The sequence below is a fragment of the Podarcis cretensis genome, assembly GCF_951804945.1.
Source record: "Podarcis cretensis genome assembly, chromosome: 2".
Lineage (NCBI taxonomy): Eukaryota > Metazoa > Chordata > Lepidosauria > Squamata > Lacertidae > Podarcis > Podarcis cretensis.
This window is the reverse complement of record NC_137171.1, coordinates 121889100-121900565: the sequence shown is the minus strand read 5'-3', so window position 1 is coordinate 121900565 and position 11466 is coordinate 121889100. Positions and strand designations below refer to the sequence as shown.

Here is an 11466-nt window from a genome sequence, read left to right as displayed (position 1 = left end):
CACGTGCTTCTTGCACAGAATTTCAGGGAGGTGCGTTTGTACACCCGCCTGGGCACACGGGCGGCGCCGCGGATGCAGCAGAGACGTCGACTGAGCACCGGGGAATCGTGGAGCTCGTAGGGCACCCCAAAGGTCCTGTAGTCCAACCCCAATGCTCAGCGATCTCTCTCGCCTTCTCTCACCATCAGCGTGCAGGGCGTCCCTTGCACGTGCGAATCCCCCTATCTGCCCCGCCCCGTAGCCTCGATCTGTGCGAGGAAGGCCTTGTACATGCACATGCTCTGGACCACTCTCGCCATCGCGATTCTTCCCTATGCCGGAGGGTTAACGCGCGTTCATTCATTCATTCATTCATTTAGAAATGTGAGCCTCGGCATTGGCAACAGGTTCTGGAGCGGATCCCCGGAGGATCAAGTGTCCAGCACGCTCCGGAGACCTGGCTGCCGGTAACCTGAGCGCTGGGGAAGCGGCTTGGGATGCCTGAAGACCCAGCGCCCCCCCAAGGGGCAGCAAAGGCGGCCTTGGCCATCGCCCCACTGCGCCCCATTCAGAGCCGGACGGCGACTCCCTCGCAGGTTAAACTTTAACGCGAGGAGGGGCGCCCTCTGGCGGCCGCGAGCGGCTCTGCAGGCGACAGCGTCCCCTGTCACTTTCGTTCTCGGTCGGTTCCCGCGGAAGAAGCTGCAGCGCTCCGGGTCGGGGGCCACCATGGACCACCGCGGGCCGCAGAAGATAAGCATCGGCGTGAGTATCTCTGCGTGTGTCCAGTTTGCGTGGGGAGTGGGGTTTGCCTAGGATTCGCAGGAATCCAAATGCCCCTGAACAATTTTTGGGGGGAGGGTCGCTCCCCCCAAATAGGGGGCTGGATAGATGGGTAGGGGGAGAGCGAAATCGGGGAGGGGGCTTAAGGTACATTCACCCGTTTCATGTTAGGAAAAACGGAGGCAGGAGGGCAGTTTTGCACCACCAACAGTCACGGATCTCGCCCACACTATTTTAAATTTTTTTTTAATTTTTTGCCCATACTATTTTACTAAATTGGTGGGTTCTTGCAAGGCAGGAATTGTTTTCAGAGTGAGGCTCCTCCCCCTCTAATCCTATTGGCATATTCGCCTGTCGAGGTACATCATTCTTCCTCTTCCCATATCCCCTACAGAATAGTAATAGAATCGCAGAAACATGGAATTTGTAGACCCCAGGGAACTCAGTTAAGCATTCATGACACATGGCCTTGCAACCTCTGCTTGAAAACCTCTGAGGAAGGAATAGGCACAGCTGTTTGTATTTTACAGAGGAGAAACTGAGGCAGGGAGAAAGGTTTCCCCAACATTAAATGACTTATCTGTTAGAATCATAGAATCCTAGAGTTGGAAGAGACCACAAGGGCCATCGAGTCCAACCCCCTGCCAAGCAGGAAACACCATCAGAGCCCTCCTGACATATGGTTGTCAAGCCTCTGCTTAAAGACCTCCAAAGAAGGAGACTCCACCACACTCCTGGGCAGCAAATTCCACTGTCGAACAGCTCTTACTGTCAGGAAGTTCTTCCTAATGTTTAGGTGGAATCTTTTTTCTTGTAGTTTGGAACCATTGCTCCGTGTCCGCTTCTCTGGAGCAGCAGAAAACAACCTTTCTCCCTCCTCTATGTGACATCCTTTGATATATTTGAACATGGCTATCATATCCCCCCTTAACCTCCTCTTCTCCAGGCTAAACATGCCCAGCTCCCTTAGCCATTCCTCATAAGGCATCGTTTCCAGGCCTTTGACCATTTTGGTTGCCCTCCTCTGGACACGTTCCAGTTTGTCAGTGTCCTTCTTGAACTGTGGTGCCCAGAACTGGACACAGTACTCCAGGTGAGGTCTGACCAGAGCAGAATACAGTGGCACTATTACTACAACTCCCATGATCCCTAGCTAACAGGACCAGTGGTCAGGGATGGTGGGAATTGTAGTCCCAAAACATCTGGAGGACCATAGTTTGCCTATGCCTGCACTGGACAGTAACGCACATTCCCCAAATGGATGAAAAGCAGCTGAGATCAAAGTGAATCAGCCCAGAGCTGTGTGCAGTGAACAGATAATATTCCCCCTGGATTCTATGATCTGTATCAGTTAATTCAAATTCATATTATTCATATTTATTATTTTGCATAAGCTGTTCCGATTTGGTTGGTGAAGCAGCCCCGCAATTTAAACACAGCCAATAGCTCCACCCCTTCCCGACATTGTTGCACAGAGATATATGCATTTGGGTTGTACCCCATACATGGAGGTCTACCTGAGAGTAAGTCCCATTGAACTCAATGGGATATGCCTGACCAGACGCACAGGAGGTTAATATCATCTGCCTTTTACATAAGAAATATTGTAGCAACAGATACAACCGGCGAAACACTTTCGTACAAAACAGAAGCAATCGGGACTAAAGTTGGCAGTCTTCTGTGCGGATGTGCCCGCCAACGGATTTTGCTCTATAAGACAGATAAGCAAGAAGTATGCAGTTTAATAGGGACGCAGGTGGAGCTGTGGGTTAAACTGCAGAGCCTAGGGCTTGCCGATCAGAAGGTCCGCAGTTCGAATCCCCGCAACAGGGTGAGCCTATGTTGCTCAGTCCCTGCTCCTGCCCACCTAGCAGTTCGAAAGCACGTCAAAGTGCAAGTAGATAAATAGGAACCGCTCCGGCGGGAAGGTAAATGGCGTTTCCGTGTGCTGCTCTGGTTTGCCAGAAGTGGCTTAGTCATGCTGGCCACATGACCCGGAAGCTGTACACCGGCTCCCTCGGCCAGTAAAGTGAGATGAGCGCCGCAACTCCCGAGTCATCCGCGACTGGACCTAATGGTCAGGGGTCCCTTTACCTTTATACCCCTGCAAAATGGATCTGTTAATAGGCCCCAAAGAGAGGAAGACAATAAATGATCCCTGGTAGCACATAGCTATGTCTTATGACTCGCATCTTCGCTGCTGCAAGATTGCAAAGCCCGGGTTCCTCTTTAGATTTAAAGCCAGCCAATTTATTCTTATTCTTATATATAATTTTTATTAAATTTTCTGTTTTACAGTTTTAAATACGCATTTTACAACCTTAAAATATCTCTAGACTTCCCTTCTTCTCTTTCCATGGTTCATTTTACATATCATAAATCCCTGCATCTTTTACAAAAACTATACCATTCAGTATTCCATTATTGCATCCACTGAAACTTACTTACACTGTTGAATTTATCTTAACGCTTTGTTGTTGTTGTTTAGTCGTTTAGTCGTGACTGACTCTTCGTGACCCCATGGACCAGAGCACACCAGGCACTCCTGTCTTCCACTGCCTCACGCAGTTTGGTCAGACTCATGTTTGTAGCTTCGATAACACTGTCCAACTATCTCGTCCTCTGTCGCCCCCTTCTCCTTGTGCCCTCCATCTTTCCCAACATCAGGGTCTTCTCCAGGGCGTCTTCTCTTCTCATGAGGTGGCCAAAGTACTGGAGCCTCAGCTTCACAATCTGTCCTTCCAGTGAGCACTCAGGGCTGATTTCCTTCAGAATGGAGAGGTTTGATCTTCTTGCAGTCCATGGGACTCTCAAGAGTCTCCTCCGGCACCACAATTCAAAAGCATCAATTATTCGGCAATCAGCCTTCTTTATGGTCCAGCTCTCACTTAACGCTACCAGCGTTTTCAGCTGTACACAGTTATTTCCCATATATTCAATAAACATTTTCCAATCTTCTTTAAATGTATGTTTGGAGCAAATGCTGGAAACAAGAACCAGCGGTATTTTATCCTCTCTTCTCTACAGTAGCCTAATAATAATAATACTAATAATAATAACCTTGCTCCATTTAGAATCCAGCTGTCTCACTGATTGCACTGATTGTCTAAAATTATCAGTGCCAGAGGGGAATTTAGGGGAATTGAATTTAATTCTAAATTATATTCTGGAAACGTGGGAGATTACAAGGGGTCAAAAAAAATGGATGTTCCATGCCATATTAGAAGCAAAAAAACGTGTTTTGATGAACTGGAAGATCCACAAAAAGATTCCACTGAGCACATGGATTGATAATATGGACAGACTAGCTACATACGAACGAATTGCATGTTGATGTAAATTAAGAATGGATAAATGTGAAGAAATCTGGAGGGGATATTTGTGTGATAAGGCAGACAGTGGTGGGAAGTAGGGGGAGGAGAGAGAGGTGGGGAAATATTGTTAAAAAGGTGTAGTCATAGGTATATTAGTATAATATAAATTGTGTTATTAGTGTTACTATGGTTTTTGTTGTCTGTGTCTTTTGCGGTTGTTGTTTGTATTAAAAAATGATTAAATACATTTTTAAAAAACAAAAAAACTCCCCCTTCTTTCCCCTTCCGCAGACAACCATCATGGCCGTGGAGTTTGATGGAGGGGTTGTGATTGGATCTGACTCCAGAGTATCTGCAGGGTGAGTGCTGTGCGTTTGAGAAAGGGGGTTGTTTGTGAGTTTGTGTACACCTGTCTAATGTCTGGCCTCTCCACCTGATGGTGGGGAATCGCAGGGCAGTGTAACATCTCCGAGGCTAGTTTTCTGGGAGGGAGTTTCCTTCCTCCGAGATCCATATCTCTTTGTCCAAACAAGGCCTCCTTGAATGCGTGATGGAAATCCACCTTCCACAGGACTAGCTGCTTGCCCAGTTAAATGGCTGGCTTCCAAAGTTCTCTGTTTGCAGCTCTCAGTTGCTGGAACAAGTGTGCCAAGCAGTGCATGAGAGCCAAAATGCCCACCTCTGATTTCCTCTGTTGAAATATTTGTGGGATTCCTTTTCTGTGGGAATGTTGTTTGTTGCCACTGTAATGTCTGCCTCTCCTTTCACCCTGTGCTTTTGACATCTCCTCCCAGGCAGTCCGTGGTGAACTGCGTCTTCAACAAACTGGAGCGGCTGCACAGCCGAATTTATTGTGCCCTCTCTGGCTCGGCAGCGGATGCCCAGGCCATTGCCGACATGGTGAACTACCAACTAGAGCTGCACAGGTGAGCACTAGTGGCAGCTTCTCAGGTGAGGGAGGGGGCAGGCTGCCAGCCACAGGTGCCATCTCCAGAGGGCCCTACACAGTGGCCAAGCGTCACCTTAGCTCGGGTGAATTTCAGGGAAACCACTGCAAAAACAAGAGAGGGGACGTTCCATTTTAACAGCAGTTTTGGCAGAGCATGGGACTCTTAATCTCAGTGCTGTGGGTTCGAGATACACACTGGGCAAAAGATTCCTGGGTTGGGTTAGACTCGATGATCTTCATGTAACTATGATTCTATGACAGGTGGGTGGAACTACCCACTTGTCAATCATATGATTGACAGGAGCGTTGTCCACCCAGCCCACCTGTCACAGTTGGCTGTCAGAGACGGGGGTCTAATAAAGATCTGGTCTCCCCGGCCAGAAAGTTTCTCCAACCTAGAGTAAATGGCAAAGAAAATCGGCTACTCCTATTTTTTAAAAGAAATAAATACTCTGAGCATGTACAGTTTCTCATTTTAAAGTGCAGCCCCATAACTACTGCAGTGACACCTCTGGATATGAATAGGATCCATTCCAGAGCCCGGTTCACATCCTGAAGTAAACGCAACCCGCGTGTGCGCATGTGCGCGTGTCACGATTCGCCGCTTCCACACATGCGCGTGATGTCATTTTGAGCGTCTGTGCATGCGCGAGGGGTGAAATCCGGAAGTAACGTGTTCCGTTACTTCCGGGTCGCCGCGGAGCACAACCTGAAAGCGCTCAACCTGAAGCAACTTCAACCTGAGGTATGACTATACAGGAATAAAACGGAGTTTCCTTCTGTTTTCCTTGTGCTCAGCACCTTTGCTTGGACACAAGTATAATTTTGTTGTAAAAAAAAAGAGAGAGTAATATATATTTTTAAGGGAAAAAATACAGTGGTACCTCAGGTTACATATGCTTCAGGTTACGTACGCTTCAGGTTACAGACTCCGCTAACTCAGAAATAGCACCTCAGGTTAAGAACTTTGCTTCAGGATGAGAACAGAAATCGCGCTGCAGTGGCAGCGGGAGGCCCCATTAGCTAAAGTGGTGCTTCAGGTTAAGAACAGTTTCAGGTTAAGAACAGACCTCTGGAACGAATTAAGTACTTAACCTGAGGTACCACTGTATAAAGAAAATGAGCATCTGGACTCATGTGGCTATAAACATGTTTTAAAAAATAAGAATAAAGGGAGGATGCTGTGGTGACCAGCCTCAGTGATTTGCCCCCCCCCCCCAATTTTGCCATTTTCACCATTTTCATTTTTTTAAAAATGATATTTATTAAGGGTTTGAAAATTACAAAAAGAAAAAAAGAAAAGAATCAAACACAACAAAACAATACAATACAGCACAAAACAAAAACACTATATAAATATAACAAATAAAAAAAACAATTAAAAACACATTCAATACTTTCAATGTTATTATCTTTCCTTAACTTGTTTCAGCGACTTCCTCGCACCTCTCTTTTTTTTGTATCCCACTTCAATTAGTTGTTTCAGCAAATCCTTTCCATCTTCCTCAATTCTTTGTCCTATAATTTATCTTAACAGGTTCTAACCTTGATTTCCCTTTAATCCCTTTACAATTTATTGTAAGGTAAAGGTAAAGGTACCCCTGCCCGTACGGGCCAGTCTTGACAGACTCTGGGGTTGTGCGCCCATCTCACTTAAGAGGCCGGGGGCCAGCGCTGTCCGGAGACACTTCCGGGTCACGTGGCCAGCGTGACATCGCTGCTCTGGCCAGAGCCAGAGCCGCACACGGAAACGCCGTTTACCTTCCCGCTGGTAAGCGGTCCCTATTTATCTACTTGCACCCGGAGGTGCTTTTGAACTGCTAGGTTGGCAGGCGCTGGGACCGAGCAGCGGGAGCGCACCCCGCCGCAGGGATTCGAACTGCCGACCTTTCGATCGGCAAGCCCTAGGCGCTGAGGCTTTAACCCACAGCGCTACCTGCATCCCTGTTTAAGTACAATTTATTGTACTTAAATCTTTATAGCATTTCTGCTAAAACCATGTAACTTCATTCCAACATCTTTCTAACATTCCTTAATTTTACAATGTTTCTGTAGATAGTCTTTAAATTTCTTCCAATCTTCTTCCACCGACTCTTCTCCCTGGTCTCCATTTTCACCATTTTCTGCTGCTTTCTAGATGGTAATGAGTGGGGCAGGGTCTTGGCCCTGAGGTCTAGCCTACTACCACCTGCAAGCCTCAAGATGGCAAATCCCATCTTTAAGCCACCTGGCAATTGATCCAGATGTTAGGTGAACTCAGCCTGGTTTCTGGAAGAAACAAGGCAGTTTGTTGCTGCTGAACCGCCCTCTAGTGGCCAAAGCAGGAAGAGGTCTCTGTTCTCTCTTCTCTGTTATCACCTGATTTCCCAGAAAAGGAGACTCCAGACTCAGCCGTTAAAGCTGTTGCTATTACGAGATATTCTGCAGCCAATCAGAAGCCACACCTTTGTTTTCCAATGTTTTGGAAGTCAAACTGACTTCCGGAACGGATTCCGTTCGACTTCCAAGATAGCACTGTACACGTGAAAGGGCCTCTTCACGTTCAGTGTGTATTTTAAAGTGAGGGGAGCATATCCTATATAGAAATAGCAAGATCAATGCTCTTATTCTCACACGAGAGAATCAGCCGGTTTGCGGAGGTGGAGGGGACCCCCAAAATTTGGCAGAAATACGAAAAAAAATCAGCTTTTAAGCAGTGATTCTCAACCTGTGGGTCCCCAGATGTTGTTGGACTACAACTCCCATCATCCCAGAGCTCTGGCCTTGCTAGCTAGGGGTGATGGGAGTTGTAGTCCAACAACATCTGGGGACCCACAGGTCGAGAAAGGCTGCTTTAAGGGGAGAAAATGTGAAGGGTGGGGGAAAGACACCCCCCCAAAAAACAGGCCAGTGAGGTTTGAGCATGCTCAGTAGACACAGAATGCTAGGTGTGTCTGTGGAAAACCAGGCGGGAGAGGGAATGTGATGGAGTATCTTGAAAAAGGGCATGGCTGGCTGGCTGGCTAGAACCCTGAACAGGAATGCACTGCACTGCTGTGGTTTTGTTGCAGGACCCAATCCCTCTCATTTTTACCTAATGCAAGAAGGGCTTTCACACTCGCCAGAAGCTCGGCTCTGCCTGGAAGGATCCTTTAAAAAAGTCCCATATGCTCAGAGACTTTGCGCCTGTTCATTGGGGGAGATAGGAAGCCCAGAGCACTTGTTCTTTAGATGTCCCTTTTACGAAGAGGCACGTAGTGAGACCATTGACGCCCCTGCTGGTGAGGCTCGCTGACCTCCCAGAAAAGCAAAAAAATTGACATTTTCCTGTTAGGCAAAGATCATAAGACGACCCGGATGGTCGCCAGATTCTGTGTACAGATCTATAGGCACAGACCATCCCCTGACTCAAACTAGTTCATGAAGAAAATCCCCAAACTCGCTTCCATGGGTGACTCTGGGTCATCTCTCTGCAGTAGCTTATTTTAAAGTTTTAAGTGTCTATACGTTTATTGCATTTATAAATTATAAATTTATTGTTGTACATTGTTTTAACTGTTTGTTTTCTTTCTGGGAATGTACCCCCAAGTGTGTTTTATAAGCTGGTCTTCGACTGTAATAAATTATCTATCTATATCTATCTACCTACCTACCTAATCTTTTTTTTTTTGTCTCCCTGACAGCTTGAACGTGGAGGGTCCTCCGCTGGTCCTGGCCGCGGCCACCTTGGTGAAAAACATCAGCTACAAGTACAAGGAGGAGTTTTCGGCTCACCTGATGGTGGCAGGATGGGACCCCAAGAAAGGCGGGCAGGTAAGCAGAGAGAATGATGGGCCAGGGATGGTTTCTGGCGCCCCACCTGCTCCGCTCATTCTCTGCTACCTTCCAGGTGTACGGAACTCTGGGTGGGATGCTGACCCGACAACCTTTTGCGATTGGCGGATCCGGGAGCACCTACATTTACGGCTATGTGGACTCTGCCTACAAGCCAGGAATGAGCCGGGAGGAATGCCGCCAGTTCACCATGAACGGTAGCCATCTAAGCTGCGTCCATTTCAGGGTGGTGGCGTGACAGGGACTTTTTTGGGGGTGGAGAGGCGGAAACAAAGCTGGACTCCTAGAAAGTCTAATCCCATCTTTACAGAAGGTGCAGGTTTTGACTAAAAATTGGAGAAAAGTAGCTCAGAAAGATGCAGTTTGGAGAACCATTGTTAACCAAAGTTAATTGTTGTTAACCATTGGAGAAAATAGCAGTACAGTGGTAACTCGGGTTACAGAAACTTCAGGTTACAGACGCTTCAGGTTACAGACGCTTCAGGTTACAGACTCCACTAACCCAGAAATAGTACCTAAGGTTAAAAACTTTGCCTCAGGATGAGAACAGAAATCGCGTGGCAGCAGCGGGAGGCCCCATTAGCTAAAGTCGTACCTCAGGTTAAGAACAGTTTCAGGTTAAGAACGGACCTCCAGAACGAATTAAGTTCTTAACCTGAGGTACCACTGTATATCCTAGAAATGGGTTGTGGTTTCTATAGCTATGCAAGTTAAAATAAGTTATACAAGTTAAAAAAAGCAACAGGGCCCTGTCTGCACTAGGCATTTAAAGTGCTATGATGCCACTTTAGAATATCATGGCTTCCCCCAAAGAATTCTGGGAACTATAGTTTGGTAAGGGTACCGAGAGCTAACAACTCTCAGCATCCTTACCAAACCGCAGTTCCCAGACCCCTTATTCTCTCCACAAAGCGACAATTCCCAGAGTTGTTTAATAATCAATCCCTGTTCTTCCCAAGGGAACTTTGGGAATTGTAGCTCTGCAAGGGACACGGGTGGCGCTGTGGGTTAAACCACAGAGCCTAGGACTTGCCGATCAGAAGGTCAGTGGTTTGAATCCCCGCGACGGGGTGAGCTCCCGTGGCTCGGTCCCTGCCCTGCCAACCTAGCAGTTTGAAAGCACGTCAAAGTGCAAGTAGATAAATAGGTACCACTCCGGCGGGAAGGTAAACGGCGTTTCCGTGTGCTGCTCTGGTTCGCCAGAAGTGGCTTAGTCATGCTGGCCACATGACCCAGAAGCTGTACGCCGGCTCCCTCGGCCAATAAAGCAAGATGAGCGCCGCAACCCCAGAGTCAGCCACGACTGGACCTAATGGTCAGGGGTCCCTTGACCTTTAAGGGGACTAAAGGTAAAGGTAAAGGTACCCCTGCCCGTACGGGCCAGTCTTGACAGACTCTGGGGTTGTGCGCCCATCTCACTTAAGAGGCCAGGGGCCAGCGCTGTCCGGAGACACTTCCGGGTCACGTGGCCAGCGTGACATCGCTGCTCTGGCGAGCCAGAGCCGCACACGGAAACGCCGTTTACCTTCCCGCTGGTAAGCGGTCCCTATTTATCTACTTGCACCCGGAGGTGCTTTCGAACTGCTAGGTTGGCAGGCGCTGGGACCGAGCAGTGGGAGCGCACCCCGCCGCAGGGATTCGAACCGCCGACCTTTCAATCGGCAAGTCCTAGGCGCTGAGGCTTTAACCCACAGCGCCACCTGCGTCCCCTTTAAGGGGACTAGAAGTCTCCTAACAGCACTCAGCACCCTTAACAAACTACAGTTCCCAGGCTTCTTTGGGGGAAGGCTCGACTGTTTAAAGTGCTTTGATACTGTTTTAAATGTATAGTGCTGATAGGCCCTAACAACAACAACAAATTTATTATATCATGCCCGTCCTCAAAGCTTTTTCTACAGCACCAGCTGAATTTCAACGCCCCTTTTCCTTTCTCTTCCCTCTCCTTTCAGCCATTGCCCTCGCCATGTGCCGGGACGGATCCAGCGGGGGAGTCATTTACCTCGCCACCATCACCAAAGAAGGTGTCAAGGAGGAAGTTGTCGTGGGAGACGAGATTCCCAAGTTCTACGACGAATGAATTTTCTCCCCTCCCCTCTTTTTTTTTATTCCCGTTAGTGGAGGCCGGCCCATTTGGACAAGGGGGCACTGCCCCACCAGCCTCACTGCGCCCCCACCTACCTTCCTTCTTACTTACAGCAGCCTGCCTTTAGCTCTTGGCCTCCCTGTCTCCTGCCTTATCTGTCTCAATGTGCACCAGCCTCCACTAACAATAATAAACTTTGCTAGAGAAAAACTGTGCCCCGTGTGGTCCATGGGACAGAGGCTCTCCACCGCCGTGCGCATGCACACATGCATGTTCACAGTCGTGCCTGCGCACACTTCTGTGTGGGAATCTGCTTTGTCAGCATCTTAATTGGGCTCATAAAGGGGGGAAAGAAGCAAAGTTGGTGCTAGGAATCCTTTTCCAAAGCACTGACATATCAGTGGCATCTCAGGCCCTTCATTTGACTGATGCCTGTGCAGAAATTGATAAATGGAGACCCCTTCAGTGCAAATGGATCTCTCTGCATATGTGTGTGTGTGTTTCCAGGGTGGATTCCTGCCCTCACACTCTCTTTCTGTCAAAAT

At 48.1% G+C, this 11466-nt stretch overlaps 1 protein-coding gene across 1 annotated transcript; it reads left to right on the top strand.

The window, feature by feature from the left end:
* The first annotated feature begins 595 nt into the window (after positions 1 to 595).
* Positions 596 to 11131, top strand: PSMB9 (proteasome 20S subunit beta 9). The gene is made up of 6 exons (XM_079964114.1): positions 596 to 744; positions 4368 to 4435; positions 4871 to 5002; positions 8688 to 8817; positions 8894 to 9035; positions 10788 to 11131. Exons 1-6 carry the CDS (start codon positions 709 to 711, stop codon positions 10913 to 10915), a joined length of 636 nt encoding a protein of 211 aa, XP_079820240.1. The 5' UTR covers positions 596 to 708; the 3' UTR covers positions 10916 to 11131.
* The last annotated feature ends 335 nt before the right edge of the window (positions 11132 to 11466 follow it).